The 18,960-nt window shown below is 42.1% G+C and overlaps 2 protein-coding genes and 2 long non-coding RNA genes across 4 annotated transcripts in view; 2 read left to right on the top strand and 2 right to left on the bottom strand.

Moving 5' to 3' along the window:
- Window positions 1–18,960, top strand: part of LOC306929734 — a 231,748-nt gene that overhangs the window by 90,742 nt on the left and 122,046 nt on the right. The window lies entirely within an intron of this gene.
- On the bottom strand, window positions 1,126–2,252 carry LOC306929790. Its single transcript, XR_013790842.1, has 2 exons — window positions 1,879–2,252; window positions 1,126–1,751 (listed from the first exon to the last, which is right to left on the bottom strand). It is a non-coding gene; the product is annotated as an uncharacterized lncRNA (long non-coding RNA).
- On the bottom strand, window positions 4,338–7,801 carry LOC306929214 (adenosine receptor A1; the record flags this gene model as incomplete). The annotated part of the gene is made up of 2 exons (XM_079509654.1): window positions 4,338–4,989; window positions 7,446–7,801. 2 exons carry the CDS (start codon window positions 7,799–7,801, stop codon window positions 4,338–4,340), a joined length of 1,008 nt encoding a protein of 335 aa, XP_079365780.1.
- On the top strand, window positions 17,298–18,637 carry LOC306929213 (adenosine receptor A1-like; the record flags this gene model as incomplete). Its single annotated transcript, XM_079509653.1, has 2 exons — window positions 17,298–17,680; window positions 17,992–18,637. 2 exons carry the CDS (start codon window positions 17,298–17,300, stop codon window positions 18,635–18,637), a joined length of 1,029 nt encoding a protein of 342 aa, XP_079365779.1.

The following is an 18,960-nucleotide window of genomic DNA, read 5'->3' as shown; positions in this document are numbered from 1 at the left end:
AGACTTGTTTGACAGCTCATGATCATCAGTGTGTACATTTGTTTTTTGTTTTGTTTGTTTACACATTATCATTTGTATTTATTGGATTCATCTTAATGTGTATTCAGCATTTAACCACTTAAACCCTCAATACTGACTGATTTTCCCTATACACCAAATTTCTACACCGTAAATAGCTGATCTGCATGCAGTGCAACACGTTCTATTTAATTTATTAATAATTAGTTGTGATTAACATATGAGTTTAGAAATGTTAATGTACGTGTACGTGTATGGCACGTCTTAACCTAATCTAATGACTATGTAGGCTACATGTAATGTATTCATGTACGTCGTACATGAATACATTACATGTAGCCTACATAGTCATTAGAATACATAATTTAAAGACTACATACAAAGTGCTATACCGTATATCTACATTACGATATGTTACTTTTGTAAAGGCCCTGATACACATATCCACTTTTGTTTCAATAACAAGCCATTTTCAATGTTGACATTTCTATTTATACTCCCAAACATATAGCTACGTAACATGCTTTGTGCAGTTGTGCTGTGCTCTGTGCTGTGCTCTGCTACCAAGCATGACATCCATCATGTTATCCATGACATCGAGTGTGCGTGTGCACATTTGACTACATGGGAAAGATTTTGACAGGTTGACCCACATTGACAGATTATGAAATGGGTCAATGGGGCTCTTAACTATACCAGAGCAGCTGTCTAGTGGGGTCTCGTGGGGTGCTGGTGGCAGGTTGACAGCTAGTGATTGCCTACTACTTTCGCATTTGCAAGACGCAGCGAAAAAATGCACCAGTGTGCAACCACCTTATGGCATTACTTTGAAGTATGCTAAATAAACGATCTTCAAGCTGGCCATGTGGAAAGGCTGTCTTGTTTACAAATCAAGCTTTTATCAATCATTAACAGTTCTAATTCATGAAACAGAGTGGTCTTTCATGGCAACATTGAACTTCACAGTACAACATATTTTGTACTGATATGTTAAAAATTTACAAAGCAGTGAGGAGACCAATAGCCCATCAGCAGCAAACCAGAGATAGACGGATTAGTATTAGGCTACTAATGCTGTGCATAATGACCTCTCATAGGCAAGCATGGTCCAGTTCATCACATGGTTTATTAAATAACTAATCTTTGTAAGTTAAGCTTACAATCAGCAATGCAGCATTTGATTGGTGCCAAATACATAGATATTATTTCCAGTGGACAACTGGACATCAATAAAAATCATCACATCTAAAGCAATTTAAAAAATAAGACTATGAATGCCTAAAAGAAATTAACCAAATTGTTGATCGAGCACATAAGAGTGACTTGCATTTGGCCTACAATTCCTTTAGATCTTCTTGTCCTTCTTGAGCAAAGAGCCCATACAACATGGCAGTGACATCTGAAACTAAGGCTGGTATCACCGTCAAACCTGTCACCCACCACAATGTGTACATACAATGACAAAGCATTAGAAATAAAAAGATTCCCAGGAATCCCAGGAAGCATCTGTCCAGGTAAAAATTAGCTTTCTCCATCTTGGACCACTGGTTCCAAGGCAGAGTACGCCGTGCTTCTCTGAACTTGCCAAATTCTTCCAATGCCTCGTCCAAGTCAATGTCATCATCCACAGGAGTCACCACAAGTGGGGTGGTTTCGTCTTGGTTGGCCATGTCTTGGTTGGCCATGTCTTGGTTGCTTTTGTCTTCTTTGGTCATTAAAAGAACAGACTGTGTCTGCAAAACAAATGTGTTCAGTCAAGTTTCCATATGTAAGTTTCCTGCAATAAATAGTTTATATTAAAATGCTTTTCGTAAAGAGTCAGTGAGAGAAGTGCATGTCATAATTAGTCCTAATCTTTACCACGTGTTGCTGCTGTGTCCGTTCTGTGATGCAGTGGGCTTAAAGATATTGTCCCTCTGGTGTCCTCTTCTTTCTTCAAAATTCCTTTAAACAATTGTAGCCATTCACAAATGGAACTCTCATACTTTGTCCCCTCGTCTACACAATGTTTGTACCAGTTAAGACAGGTCCACTGGTCGAGACAACCACCTTGTGTAGGCAGTAGATTAATTACCGTACAACGCAAACCTCACTAAGAAGATGGTTGAGGATTAGGGCACACTCAGTAGTTTCAAATCCCTCAGTGAGGATGAGGGAAGGTGGTGACAGATGGACAGTAAAACATTAATTTATATCTGTGTGTAGGGGGAGGGAAAGAAAGAGCAAAAAGAGAGACAGACAGACAGGTGCACGAGGATGCGCACACACGGGCACACACACGCACACACACACACACACACACACACACACACACACACACACACACACACACACACACACACACACACACACACACACACAGGGGGTCCGGGGGAAGGGTGTATTACAGGCTGAGGCTTGTGTCTTAGTTTCAACCTAATGAAGCTCTCGGATCAGTTCGTCAACACACTATAAGAGTGCATAACACACAAATCAAATATATCTGGAGTTAAAAAGCTATATGTTACACAATGCTAAATTGCACCCAGAAAAACAGAAATGCTAAAATTCCACAAATGGTGGACTGACATGAGACCGAGGTAAAACCGACGAGGAAGCAACATATGAACATATATATAGCCTTTAAGATTTAGCAGAAGCTGAGCTAGGTAGATATAAATCACTTAAACATACGAATTGCTCAGTGTGTAACTCACATACAGGCTTAGCAGCCTGTTCAACCCCCTGTCACATCCATCGATATATGGCCTAAACCAGTTCAGTTTGATGAAGAGGTGCCCTACACCAGGGGTTCTCAACGTTTTTGGCCGGGGACCCCCGGAAATGCTTTGGCAATGTCTCGGGACCCCCGCCCCGCCCCCTCCCGACCCCCAATATAAATTGACTGCTACAATAACCTTAAACCATTTTGGGAGGGAACCCCTTTTGGTGTTTTAAGCATTGTTATAATTTAGCTATTGAAAAATAGCAGATCTACAAGCTCATAGCGCGCCACCGAGTGGCGCGCTACGAGCTTGTAGGTCTGCTATTTTTGAAAAATCGTGAAAAAATAAATTAAAAAAAAATCTTTAAAAAAAAAAAAATTTGGGGACCCCCTAAAATAATTTGGCGACCCCCCGAGGGGTCGCGACCCACGGGTTGAGAACCCCTGCCCTACACAACCTCTGATAAACACAACACATACATCTTACCCACTTTGATGTTGGAGATTCCAGATGTTTAGTTTACTTTATTGGGATGTAGTGATTTGATTACGTTTTTAAATTGTATTCAGAATTGGTCCTACTCCAGTAAATCCTCCCTTTCTCAGCTTTCTTTTAAAAGTGTGATTTCTCATAACCACTTAAACCCCATATGGTTGAGCGGAGTCCCCCAGGGCTCCATACTAGTGTATTTTTTGTTTTCTGTTATTGTGGGGAAAGCTTACTTGGAAATTAGCAGATTGACAAGCTCACAAAGCAACGTGTTGCGTTGAGTTGAGTGTCATAATTCAGACGGCTTGCCCCATTACTAACACTGTCCCTAACCCTAACCGCAGGCGAAGCCACGTTGTCGGACTAATGCGCCGTCGGAATTACGAGCAGATAGTGTTGTGTTGCCGATCGTCACGTTGTGCTTGTCGATCGGCTATTTTACTTTCCCCACAATACGGATGATGGGGTTTAAGTGGTTAAACTAATGTAACAGCAGTACGTAATTACGACTAAAGGACATACAAAATACAGGTTAAATTTGCAAACATAAATAATAAACTGATAACACTATATTACGTATAGGCAGGTAATGCAAGTTTATTGTTCTGCACTTAAGCAAGCTTTTTTGTGAAATGTTTGTTATGCCAATTATGTTCTTATGCAAGCTACAAATAATTCAATATGAATTGGAACATAGAATAATTTTGGCTTAGTGGTATTTTTTGTAGCCGCGCCAATGACTGGTCGCGTGTGTCCCTATGTCCCAATACTGTATGTATGTTTGGAGTATGTATGTCCCTATGTCGCTTTGGTCCCTATGTCCCTACCTATGAACAGTATGTTTGGAGTATGAACAGCTGCAATACCACTGAGTGACCTAAAGTGGCACGCGCACGCACACGCACGCACGCACACACACACACACACACACACACACACACACACACACACACACACACACACACACACACACACACACACACACACACACACACACACACACACACACACGCACACGCACACGCACACACACACCTTAAAAAAAGGATTTGATCATGTAAAAAAAAAGAGGATTTAAGTACAGGACAGGAAATAAGTACTTTGACTGTTAAAATCAGTCCACCATCAGACCAACTGGCAGTCCTGTCTACATGGACTCCCATTGACAGCTGTTTTCTCTGTACATGTCAGGCTGGTGGGATAGGGTTTACATAGCATGCACCGTCGTGTAATCTGAATTAACGTAACCCGGAACCGTTTTATCCTAAAGGCGTAAACCAGCGGGTTGAGAGCCGAGTTCACATGGGACATGAAGATGCCCACGTACATGGCGATCTTCGGCATGTGACATTCTGGGCAGAAGAATATGATGCAGTTCATGATGTGCAGTGGCAGCCAACACAGAGCAAAGAGGAAGACTACCAAGGCTAGTGACTTGGCCAGCTTTAGCTCCTTCTGATAGTAACGGTCTGCGTCACACGTAGCCTCTGCCCGCATGTTGAGTTGCCTCCGGATGACCCTGAAGATCTCCACATACAGGGTGATCATTATTGTCAAAGGCAGCACGACCCAGCCAAAGAAATTGAAGTAGACCATGTAGTCCATGCTCATGACAGAGGTGAATTTGCAGACAATGTCGCTGGACTCGCTGATGTTTCCCATCCTGGCATCGTGGTTGTGCCATCCAAGCAGAGGAACTAGCCCTGCCAGAAAGGAGAGCATCCAGCATAGGCAAACAGCCACCCATGCCCTGGTTTGGGTCACTATGATGCTATACCTAGTGAATAGTGACAGAAGAAAAGAGGATCAATGAAACATGACGATATGAGCCTAAAGGCAAGTGAAAACACAGAAGGCAAAGTAGTCTAATTACACACAGGTACAAAGTTAAGTGGAGAGCCATGACACTCTGTTGCAACAGTTAAACATGTGTTTTTTCGTCAGGCGGTCAGGCGGTAGTCAACCATCATCATCTCCAGTAGTGTAGTGATATCTGGAGAACATGGTATAGTCATTCTAATCAAATTTTGCCAAAATAATTCCAATGTCAGATATATAATTGATTTTTAGAATTCTATGAGATGTCATCGTCATCATACTCATTGTCACGGGGCAACCCATGCCCTATATACAAAGACACATGAAACGGCTTTCTATAACATGCAAGGACTATTTTAAAATTGTGTGTTGGAATTTAAATGATAATTGTCTCTCCTGCACTGCTGGTGGCATTTCCCTTGAGTAGGAAGGGGCCAAGTGCTATGCAGGAGAGGGGTGTTTCTTATGCTGTCTTATTATTGTCATTGAGTTTACATGCTGATTTATACTTGTTTAATTGTAACGTATTATTGAGAATGTTACTTTTATTCAAGGTGTTATTTATGGCAGTATTTATTTGAAAGTATTTATTAAGAAGAAATGTTGCTAATTGATTCTGTGTCCTGTGGTAGGATCCGCTCCTATTTAACGGAGGCTTGCAGGGACAGACAAGTTAGTTGGATGTGGGCTTTGACACAGATAACATCCCTGAGGGAGAGCTACAGGGCCTTGTGGGATCAAGGTACAGCCTAAAGAGAGCTCTCATCCTGTTTGGGTTTTGTTAAGGAGTATTTATTTATCTTTTTGTCCTTTCTTTATTTTGTTGCTTGTAATACAGTGTGCTGAACTATTGTCTGGCCTTTTGGTGGAGGAGTTTGGGGAAAATAAAAGCCCTTAACTACAATTTCTGACTGTTCTTGGAGCCTTGGCCGTTCGGGCAACTTTACACTCGTGGTACAAAGTATACAGTAGTGCAACAGGGCAATGTGCATTATTAACAGCCTTTCTTCTTAAGTTATGCAAGCTTTCAGAAAGCTGTCTCCACCAGGCCAGGTAGTAGAAGTCAATCTTAGCCAATCAGGATGACATGTAAATGCCGGACAGGTCTGACTATAGAGATAATGTACACTGTTTTGCGTGATGTTTGGACAAAATCTGTAGGAGTAATAGCAGAATTAGTTTAGCAAGAATTGGCCTCTTGGTGGTGCTATAACAGGCCAAAGTGAAAAGGGTGCATGGAATTTGTTGGCCTCTGACAGATCTGTCTTGATCTATACAGATAACGTGGACCGATTTGCGTAATGTTTGGACAAAATCTGTAGGAGTAATATAAAAAAATCACACCCGTGTGAAGTGAGGGGCCCTCTTATCATCATACATTATCTTACATCTCATTCGATTCCGGCCAGTCACATCCTATGTCACAATTGTCCAGCTTTTAATGTTTGTGTTTACACAAACACTCAACTGGCCATTCATTATCAATGGCATTTAATGTTTGTGTTGGGACAATGACGTAAAAATGGCCATTCATTATCAATGGCATTTAATGTTTGTGTTGGGACAATGACGTAAAAATGGCCATTCATTATCAATGGCATTTAATGTTTGTTGGGACAATGACGTAAAAATGGCCATTCATTATCAATGGCATTTAATGTTTGTGTTAGGACAAAGTTTGTGTTAGTCCTATGTCCACTAAAAGCTGGACATAGGAGGGGCTAGCGCCCCTCAAAAATGTCAGTAGGGGTATTGAATGGTGAGGAATAGTTTGTTTCTCCACACATACGATGTCATGCCAGGAGCTCCTGTTCTCTCCGGTGAGTCAGTAGTGGTAGTTAGGAGACAACACCAAAATGTGTGGGAATTCAGGAATTGGCATAATGACTACATTGGGAGAGAAAGGGAAAAAGTGTTGTTCATCCATTCCAATTGAACACGGTTAATCACAGACAGAGGCCTACATTAGGTTGGAAACGTATACCTTATGTGCCATACTGTTTCACATCACAACACTACTACTAAATATATAGAAAGTGTTATTTTGGAGGACTGCCACAATCCCCTAACAAACTATCCAAGTCAGTCACTTTACCAGACTGAGACATTTTAATTTGCTTAAAAGCTTTCGATGTCCAATCCATCGATTTACATTAAACCTGGCAGAGATATATAGCGCCATGTCAGATATACAGTACATTTCAGAGGAACAGTTGGTTTTGATCTACTCTGAGCCCTTACATTGTGATGAAAGAAGGCGTTTTAAAACACTGCAGTGGAAAGCTGTTAGTCAGAAATATTTTTGCAGTGTATTGGTCATGATTTGTTTCCAGAACAGGGATTTTGCGATTTCCGATTCTAACCCAAATCCCACCTGTGGAGAGAAACGAGGAAATAAAGGCCAGACCAACTCACCTTGTTGGAATCTTCACCCGCAGGTATCGGTCGATGGCAATGGCCAGCAGGGACAGGATAGAGCTCTGGGTGATGATGAGGAGCAGGCAGGAGACGAAGAGACACGTGTAGAACTGAGTGTTCAGTCCCAGGCTAATGACGATAGCCAGAGGGATCACCAGAACTCCCACGGCGATGTCAGCCACCGCCAAAGACACGATGAAGCAGAAAGTGGTGTCCCGAAGAGCCCGGTTCACGGCCACCACCAGCACCACCAGCACGTTCCCCAACACAGAGGCCAGGGCGATGGCGGTCTCTATGGAGATGTACAGCATGTCCACGTGCTGCCATGGCACAACACCAGGAGACAAAGTCATCTTCAATTTCCACTGATGTCCCTTCGGATTTGACTCAGTCAGTGAATATTCTCTTAAAAGCTTATTTTTCTACCTTCTCTACATGATCAATGTTCTTGCCTGAATTGTGCAGAGAACTGTTTCCTTCCGTGATGCATTGAAATAGTGGCTTAGTGCATGCTGCTGATGAAGAGGGGAGCTGCTGGAGAGAAGAATGCATGTTCTGGTGCTGGACTGAGTTGATACCTCTCGGATCTCTCCTCCTCCTCTCCCTTCTCTCTCTCTCTCTCTCTCTCTCTCTCTCTCTCTCTCTCTCTCTCTTCTCTGTCTATTTATCTCTGTCATTAAATCAAGGGGCGGGGATGGTCGTTTCTGCAATACTCAAAGTACTCAGTAAGCAAAAGTGTGTGTGTGTGTGTGTGTGTGTGTGTGTGTGTGTGTGTGTGTGTGTGTGTGTGTGCTTTAGTCTTGCAGACTCGTGCGTCTTGCAGACTCGTGCAGAATAAGTATTGCATGATTTGTAATACAAAAAGCATTGCATTGGGAATGAGATATAGGTCTATTGAATTCAAGCTAATAAGCTGTCAATTGAAAATGGGAATGCACCACAAGTGTGTGAAGGTTTATTGGCCGGGCAGGCCAGCAAGTCACTTAAGACTTATTGCATTTGGAAACTGACCCAAGAAGACTACAGACACCAAATCAGCATTTGGCTTCCTGCAGCTTAAAAGTGGTGCTTTCACAAGAAATACCTGTCAATGACACTCTACAAATCAAGGTTTGGTATACAGTATATAGGGATTATGACAAGCACCTGCACAATCTCTTTTTCTTTTCTTTTTTCCTTTTTTCCTCGTCATGTATATGAGTATGACTGCAGTCCCTTCCAGTCTGGCGCGACCACAACTTTCCCCACTGTGGCAGGAGGTGGAGCAGGCAAATTAAATGCGGATGACAAAGTTGATAAAAGTTCGATTTAGCTGCTGCCGCTGTGCGGTGTGACAGAGCGGCAGCCAACCAGAAGTGCACTAGGGTCTGAACTCTGAAGTAGATTTGGACTAGGCGTAGTACACACGTCTCCACAGCACCACTTGAGATGACAGAAACAGACTACTACAGTATATGGAAGAATATTGATAACAAGGTTTTAAACTAGCAGTTGATATGAAATAAATAGACATAGCAACTCCATTTCTTGCCTAAAATGTATATATAATGTACATACAAGCTGCCAGAGATGATCATCAAGTCATGTGCCTGTGACTGCATGGGAACTCTCCTCTTTTGACAGGCACAGCTGTTGGCTTCGAGCCACCCAGAGCAGTGGAGCCTGCATGCTGGCACCCAACTCGCTTATTTCACACGCCCATTTAGCGGAATGAATCCCACACTGCAGAAATTCACTTGCCGCATGGTGGTGTGAATTCAGCAGGAAAGCTCACCTATCCTTGATTCCTTATTGACTTATCTTTTATTTTAATCATGCACCATCAATACCTACCCTCAGTAGCCGTAGGAAACATCTAATTTTGTTTGTGAGATTTTGTGGCGATTTATATTGTCCCATGCCAATATGGCGGCCTTCTTGGACGTTTGTAAATTGCACCTCAAAATGAGGATTTCCTAAGATATCTCAGCTTCTAGATATCTTACGCAGCAAATTAAACGTACAAATGGAACCAAATGTTCCATTTGTAATGGAACCAAATGTTCCATTTGTATGCTCTCTGAGTAAAATTATCACTGAGGAATGAGGATTTTTCTGTGCAGAGTAGAGGTGGTAGTACAGGACAGGCCTCCAAGGGCCAATTTAAACAATTCAAACATCCATTAATTTCTTGATTGTGCATAACTTTGCTGTTGATTTGAAATGGCAAAGTAGATCACAGGAGTTAATGAAGACAGCATGGCGAAACATTGGTAATTAAAATAAGTTAAATGCAGGTACATTGTTCTTTATTTGAAAGTAGATCAAGCTCAAAAAGGTCGATTTTTGCTGATCATTAATGTAAAATCTTTACATTTTGGGGAAACCTCTCCCAGCATGCATGTGTTCATTCATGTGTGTGCTATTTTAGTTCATTTTATTTGGTTGAAATAGAAACAGTGGCTGGAGCAGTTTTTTCTCTTTCTATTGTATTCTGCTTCTTTGTCTCACGTCCGGGGGTAACCGGAGAACTCACCGGTTTTCCGACTTGCCGTGGTTTAATGCATTTCTGCTTTACTACACCTTTATTGAAATTGCATTGAATTGAGAGAGAGAGAGAGAGAGAGAGAGAGAGAGAGAGAGGGGATAGTTGTTTTGAGTTTACACTATAGATGAAGTAGGAAGGCTAAAGTTTAAACACCAAAGTACCAAAACAATGTAATTCATTAGTAAACAATATCCTGAAATGGTAGGTCTACTATCATTGGTATTCACATACTCACCTTTTTATCATTATCTAGCTGATCATTTAATTGCACAAAATAATTTGATCACTTTGGAAATTAACTAGGCCTATAACAGCTGTGGGGTTGACATATTATATTGATGAAGACAGCATGTTAACATAATGAGTTGGTAAACCGGCGAGTTCTCCGGTATTCGTGGAGGTATACTGTGGCTATGAATGGTAATGAGCAACTTGTTCATGGAAGATGTGCCAGGTTAAATACACTTACTAATACCCCTGCTACCACTATGCTGGTGGGTTATCCCCAGTTGCAACTTGTAATTTGGCTTCACCAAACTTGCTTGCGCAACAAGCTGAATGTTTTGTCTACAATCAAAGGCAGAGGAAGTGCCCCCACTTCTCAGGTTCTAAATCCAAATTTGAGCTATTAATTTGTAATTGGATAGAGAATGTATAGTCATGCCTGAGGGATAACAATATGACTGTGCGAAAGAGAATGCCCTCTTGATGTTACTTCATGACCATTTGGAGGGGGAAGCAAAAACAGATTAGATTTGATTCAATGGTAGAGCAGGAGCAGCCAGATACCATCTTAACCATCTTGAAAGAGCTACATGGATCCTCCACTTCCTATGTTAGTAGGCGATAACAGCTATCCTTGCAGCAGGAGTGTGGGATTATTTCCTTGGCACTGCCACAGGAAGCCGGAGGAGGGTGAGACACCTTCTGGGCAAACTCAGGCTGTGCTTCAACAGTGTGGGGCTTCTGTTGATGTAGGTGGCCTGTCACACACAAGTCTCATCATCAATCATGTGGGTGGTTGGCTTCGAATGCATGCTAATAGCCTGGTATCTGGGGAGTTGGCGGTCCAGGTGCTGCTAAGTGTTAGGGTCTATCCTTTCATAAGAACAGCAGGGCAGGTTAAAGTCAGTGGCCTATACCAGAACTGTTCAATGCATGGCTCTGAAACCAACATGGAGAATCACAGCTCTATGAAATTCCTTGAGAAATTCAGAGAATTTGCTAGGCTATAAGTGCATTAATAATATCAACAATAACAACGTTTCTTTCAGACCCTCAAGTTAGATGCCACTGAACAATGGTGGGCAGCCCAATTGGCGGCCTCCGATTTCATTTACCGGCATTACCGGCCAGAAAGGAATATAGTAACGTCGACTCTCCTACCAGTACAGTGATCATCTGGTTCTCAACCTGTGGGTCGGGACCGCCAGGGGGGTCTCCAGTCACTCCCAGCATGATTTGGGGGGGTTCCCCAGACACTGGACACTCAGCATGACCTTGGTGTCACCGCAGAATACTGGAGTCTTCCCGAGTCACACAAAGGCTAAACTGGTAACCCTATAGAGTTCTGACCTGATCTTACGTTCTGTAGGATGTGAAGGCTGCCAGATAAAGAACAGCAGTTAGACATCCCAGAGTAATTTATGCATCTACTCCAGCAGTAAGTGCCTGCTGTATAACTTGGACACAAACTGTTTCCAAACAATCCCGCTGACAAGGTCTAGTCTCTGCCTTTAAAAATATGATGGCTGCCATAAACCATGACTTTATTAATCTATGCATCTTCTAATTAGCCCCGTAGGTTTTTTTTTAATGTAGCTTTAGCACCACAATCACAGCTCTAGGCTACAGAAGCTGAGATTAAATCCAACCTGCATTAGTGGGTCGGTGACAAGGCACTAACTCACTTTTATTATACTTTGTGTCGTAAAGCATGCTGTGCATGCTTTCATCATCATCATATGGTAGTCGACATACACAGTCCATTGTGGGAAAACAAGTCATATACAGTAGCTGGGGGAAAAAAATAGAAATGCAAGGTGCCGATGTTGCTCCATCAAAGAAATCATGGCATAACATTATAATGGACTGTATTCCTTGTGAATACATTACATGTATGTTGCATTCTAAATTGGACACTTTCTACAACATTTGGGATAATATTGGACCTACATTGTCTGCCACAGTACTTGGAGGTTTTCCGTGCCAACCTTAGATTTCTTATATGCCAGCATTCTTCCCTAGTGGGTGCTCTGCTTTGGGGTGGGGGCTTGTTCGCCCTTTGGGTGGGTGGGGGGGGGGGGGGGGGGGTGGTCGCCTGGGCAGGGGTCTCGAAGTGGAGTATCCATGGGTCTACTCTCACTCTCACTGTAATGATTTGGTGCCTATGATGTATTGTCTGTCTTTTTAATATAGTATGTATGCATTTCCTGAATGGGAGTCTATCAATAGCCACTTATTGCCATTATGGTTCATTGTCTTGCCATGTCCTTGTATATTCCATCTTTTTATTTACAATAGTGTTGTGCCTGAGCTGTTTTTCTTTTCTTTTCTTGTTTGTTATTATGTTCTTGTTGTGTAATGTCTGTGTTTATTGTCCTTAATTTTGTTAAAACCAATAAATAAAAGAAATGCAAGGTGCCAACTTGCGCCTTGCACAAGTAGGCCATACATGGCCTACTTGTGCGCAAGCAGAGCGCCCAAGTACTGCTATACTAACTAATGTCTATTACCTTCCTTGGGTCATGATGCATTTCCACATATAGGCCACGCCCATTTTCGTCAGGGAAAAAAATCCTGCAAATTTGAATTTTCTCCAAAACACACTTTTGGCTCCTCCTCCTACAGATTTTGTCCAAATCTCACAAGAATCGGCACACATGATCTCCGGACCTATCCGATTAAAAGACCAACTGTAGAATTGTGGTAGTGCGTATACTTCGGCCGTAATCGTCGTCCGAAGTTAGTAGGAGGGGCCTATTTTACAAAACATGCCACAAATCACGAACGGAATGTCCAAACCATCCCAAATTTGAATCACATGTCCCGGGTGGTTCAATCAACCAAGTTCCAAAAGGAATTCCATTTTCATCCATAGGGGGCGCCGCAAATGCGAAAAGTGTAACCGATTGTTGCAAAAACATGATTTTGGGGGGATAAATCCCCTCCGAATTACTTACGCATGATCACAAGGTTGACGCGACATTGTAATTGGCTAGCAACATTAGTGGGAGGGGCCTATGTAAGCGACTGCGGCAACCACACTTTGCACTTTTTCAAAATTGCAACCTTTCCAGTTTATATTCATATTTGAACAGAAAAGAGAGGTCGCACACAATGCATCGCATCGCGACACATTGTGAGCTTGTAGATCAGCTATTTTCAAATGGTCGAAATGTATATAGGGTTGAAGTGGTTACAGTAATGTATGTTTTTCTAATCAAAATGTAAATCTCCAAAGTAACTAGTAACTAAAGTTTTCAAATAATTGTAGTGGAGTAAAAGTACAAATGTTGGCTCTGAGATGTAGTGGAGTAGATGTAAATGTATTGGAAATTGGAATACAGTCAAGTAAAGTACAAATACCTCAAAATTGTACTTAAGTACATTATTTGAGTAAATGTACTTAGTTACTTTCCACCACTGGGTTAACGGCAGGAGGATGAGTTAACAAAACGTCAACAAAGAGAGAAGTATATGACCAAGCTGTCCGTCTGATGACAAAAAAGATTACGAAAGAAAGGAGAGAGAAGTATGACTAAGACACAGAAGTGGTCAATGTTATCTGTTGTCCAGATCATATCTCACACCAGGGCTGCAGGGCTGAATCATTCAGGCCGCGGTAGTCAAGTCATACACCCAGCCAGGCCACCCTATCCCTATACCCACACGCGTGTACGTTTGGATTACAACAGAGCAATAGAGTATAGACAGAGTTGCGACATTGAGGGGGCAGAAAACATGAACAGTGGTTCATGTACTCGCGCGAGCCCTATCGAGACCTATCGACTACAATAGATCTCTTAAATACCCTCCGAATTACTTACACATGATCACAGGTGTGACTTGAAATTGTAATTGGCTAGCAACGTTAGTGGGAGGGGCCTATGTAAGCGACTGCGGCAACCACACTTTGCAATTTTTTTAAATTGCGACCTTTCTAGTTGTAACTTGTAACCAAACCCACCCCTGGTTCTAACTTAATACAAAGACTGTTCCAAGACATTTAAGGGTTCTTTATCTTTTATTGAGTCCTTTGTTCATTTTCCTTGACACCACCTGGCTACAAAAAAAGGAGAGGCTATACATTCCTCTCTGGTAGGTACACATGTAACACGCACACGTGGCACCCCAATCAACTAAACTGAGGAAACCGTTACAACATACCTACACATACATACATACATACATACATACATACATACATACAGACATACAGACATACATACATACTTATAAGGTATGCCATCTGGTGGCTAATGAACCAAACACACATTCTCAGAAGTTGAAGCAGTTTTAGAGGACCCACTTTTAGGCCAGTGCAACAGAGCATGCTTTTGCCTTTTTTAAAACCTTACCCATTTTAACCAAATACATACATACATACATACATACATACATACATACCCAGCCGATCAACAAACGTAGTTGCGTCATCAGCCAATCCCTGATTGGCCGACGGACAACACCGACATACGACCGACATACACAGCCGATTACAGTACTTCCGTGCTCTGCTTGCACAAGTAATAATAAAAAGAAAGGAAATTCTATTTAACTAAACTTCACTCCTCAACTAACGGTCTAACAACCTGCATTTCCATGAGGCCTTACTGGGTCAGTTGGAAAGTCAAGTTGACGTGTTCTAAGTTTGTAAACAGAAGAACATGTGCTGTGCAGTGCTGGGGAGTCGTGACTATCCCCCACACTGAGGGGACTCGATCCATTGCATACATCAACACATCTGTCTGTTGAAATAAATGAGAGGCCACTAGTTACACAACTGTTGCAACTCAATCAGGGGGAGGACGGGCAACAGGAAGTAGGCCAATCAAAGATCAAAGACTAGTTATTATATTGCAAAGCAGTTGAAATTCACAGTTGAGAGAGAGAGAGAGAGAGAGAGAGAGAGAAAGAAAGAGCCTACATAGAGACATGCTTTGCCAGTTTTGAACCAATACACTACAGCCACCCTGTCACAACAACGAACCTCAGCAACCACAACACAACACAACACAACACAACACAACACAACACAACACAACACAACACAAGTCTGCATGTTTCTTTTGGAAATAATAAGCTATTACCCTGATCATGTTGGTGAAAATCCCTCCCTCGCTGATGAGGCTATCGATGGAGCCTGAAGGTCTTTACTTACTTACCTACGGTACTTACTTCTGTGGTGCCAAATCAGCGGATAGGAAATGGGGTTAAACAAAATATGGTGCAACACCAAATCACTAAAAAATAACAAATAATAATAATAATTCATGCAAATTGAATTAATAATCAAAACCACACTTGCATGATGCATAATAAATAACTCAATCAAAGCAAAGGAAAATAAATACATACTGAATAACCAATTTCCCATCTTCAAGGTTCAAGGTTCAAGGTCTTTATTAATGTCCCAGAAGGGCAATTGTGTTTACAGCAACAGTAGTGGTTCAGACATACAAACAATACAAAACAATACAGGACAACAACAGACATGAGACACCATAGCATGAACATAGGTCTGGTCGCATCTAGTGCAGGTATAGAATAAAGATAAAAAATAAGAAAGGCAAAAAAAGTGCTAAGATATAAAGTGCTGCATAAAGTGCATGTTTCAGCATCGTCATCATCACATTACATGATTACTGGCAGCATTGACTGCATGAATCGAGGCAGGGACAAAGGAGTGCTTATATCTGTTGTTTTTGACAACGGGGGCACCCAGACGACGGCCCGATGGCAACAGCCTGTACTCTGACTCGAGTGGGTGGGCATTATCCTGCCGAATGGCCCTGGCCTTCATGAGCAGCTGTCTATTGTAAAAAGGATCGAGGCTCTCCAACTGAATGCCAGTAATTTTGGAGGCAGTTTTCACAATACTTCTAAGAGAATTTTTATCTTTAATGGCGAGGTTGCCAAACCAACAGATGATAGAAAAGGAGATAATAGAATGTACGTAAAACAGTTTCATCAGGTCTCTGTCGACATTAAACCTGGCTAGTTTCCTTAGGCAAAAAAGGCGTTGCTGGCCCTTCTTACACAGCATGTTGGTGTTTACATCAAATTTCAGTTTGCTGTCAATAATCGTGCCCAGGTATTTATAACTCGTCATTGTCGAGAAGGCTGACAATGACTGAGTCGTCCGCGTACTTTATGATGAAGCGGTTGTCGTGATTACTGCGACAGTCATCAGTGTATAAAATAACAAAAACGCAGAAAGAACACAGCCCTGTGGCGAACCAGTGGAGGTGGGCAGAAGGCTAGACACTGTGTCATTCACCCTTACACATTGAGATCTGTTGGTTAGAAAGTCGAGGATCCAGCCTACCAGACATGGGTCCACACTGAAGGTGTTCATTCATTTCTCAACCAGAACATGGGGCTGGATCGTGTTGAACGCAGAGGAGAAATCAATAAAAAGTAACCTGGCATGTTTTTTACTGCCCTCAAGATGCTTGAAAACTATTTTGGCTATGTTGCGTCCTGTTGCGTCTGTTGACAGGAAATCCGAGCTTAGAGATGAGTGTGTGATGTGAGAGTATCTGTTTTGCGGTTTATCGTGCACAGACTTTTGGCCGTCTGTGTGGTTTATAACTTGGCCTCTCAATGTTGTAGCAGTTTAATCACAATATACTTTTTAATTTGCTGGAAATGCTATTATGAGACATGTTTTCTTATAAATACCAAACAGATTTTGTCATTGACATTTGGACATTATTCAGAAAGAGATCAGATGATTAGCATAAGAATAGAAATAATCTTGAAATGTTCTCGCTTATTGTATTTACTAAATGTGCATCTTTTAAAGCAACATCTGAGTTTCTCATGTCTTGTCATGTGCAGCGTGAAACTAACGGAAACATTGTATGATGATTATGACAAATGCAAATACTTATAAACAAAACAAAAATGACATGCAGTCCACTCCAAACACATAACAAAGAATACACATTTCCATATCAACTCCTGCACACAAATCACAAGCAATGTGACCTCAGAATGAATGAAACTGAGACTTTACTTACAGTAACTTCCTCATAGACAAGCCAATATAAAAGGCACTGCACTACTCAACTTATTCACTTCACAGGATGCCCATCATGGCAGTGATCAACACCACTGTTGTTAGTGCTAACACTGTGATAGGTGACACAGTGGATGTGGGAACAGTGCTCTACACAGCACTGGAAGTGTTGATAGCCATAGGCTGCTGTCTGGGTAACATGTTGGTGATCTGGGCAATTGGTTCCAGTGAAGACCTACGGCAGCCCACCTACTTCTTTATAGCCTCTCTGGCTGTGGCTGACTTTATGGTGGGCTGTGTGACCATACCGATCGCTTTGGTGGTGAATGGGCGGCCAAAGACCTCGTTCCTCTCGTGTCTTTTCATCAACTGTGTGGTGATTCTCCTGACAGTGGCATCAGTTTTGTCTCTACTGGCAATTGCTGTGGATCGCTTCCTCCGTGTTTTCATGCCTCTCAGGTGAGCTATATCTCTGATCTGCAGCATGCACAGTTTCACCCATGAAAACAGTGGATGTGCAGGACCCTGTTGTGCGCGCACACACACACACACACACACACACACACACACACACACACACACACACACACACACACACACACACACACACACACACACACACACACACACACACACACACACACACACACACACACACACACACACAAAAGAGGTAATAACTGCTTTTACTGTAATTGTTTTCATGACCATGCCATGTTATATTATGGACCGCATACTGTATTACATACCAACAATTCTCTTCTGTACAGGTACAAAAGAACCATAACAAACAGACGGTGTTGGCTGGTGGTAGCTGTGTGCTGGCTTGTGGCCATACTGCTGAGTTTCACCCCGATGTTTGGATGGTACAATCACGAAACTCTCTCCAAGTCTTTATCAGTAAACTCATCTACTATTGTCTGCGAGTTCGTAGCCGTTATTCCATACTCATATCTGGTTTACTTTAACTTCTTCCTCTGTACGCTGACACCCTTACTAGTTATGACCCTACTGTACTGCTACATCTTCTGTACCATCCGGAGGCATCTCCGATCAGGACCAGGAAGGGGTTCCCAGACTCATGCCTACCTACAGAAAGAGAGACGCCTAGCAGGATCTCTGTCTCTAGTATTGGCCCTTTTCGCCCTTGGTTGGCTCCCTCTACACATCATGAACTGTCTGAGCTACTTTTCGAAGACAACAAACATACCCAACACAGCCTTCTACACCGGCATCCTGCTCTCCCATGCTAACTCAGCTGTCAACCCACTGGTGTATCCATTCAAAATAAAAAAGGTCAAGTTGGCCTACCAGAAGATATGGAAACGGTATTTTATATGTGGAGAAGACCAGCAAGGAAGTCAGAGCAGTCAGACTACAGACAACAATCCAAGCAGCGTGGTCAAAAAGGACTGAACCCAACATTCTTGACGAACCTACATTAGCACTACAGTATATTGAGCTTAAAAAATATAAAGCTTAATGGTCTCCCTGTTCTGATTTTCCTTTTGCCCCACAATTACATTTGGGCATTACAGTATGTGTAATGATTTTATATTACAGTCTCACCACAATGTCTCTCTCAGTATTGCGCAAATGGTCTTGCTGACAGGAAAAGGAACTTCCACTTCTAAAAGCTTAGACATTTAACAAGTTTCATTTCATGTATCTGTGACCTAGTTCCAGCTATGCAAGTTTTGACCCTACTATCTTGGAAGTTATTTTCATATATACCGTAA

The sequence above is a fragment of the Electrona antarctica genome (genome assembly GCF_951216825.1).
Source record: "Electrona antarctica genome assembly, chromosome: 9".
In the NCBI taxonomy this organism is placed as follows: domain Eukaryota; kingdom Metazoa; phylum Chordata; class Actinopteri; order Myctophiformes; family Myctophidae; genus Electrona; species Electrona antarctica.
This window is presented reverse-complemented; position numbering and strand designations above follow the sequence as displayed.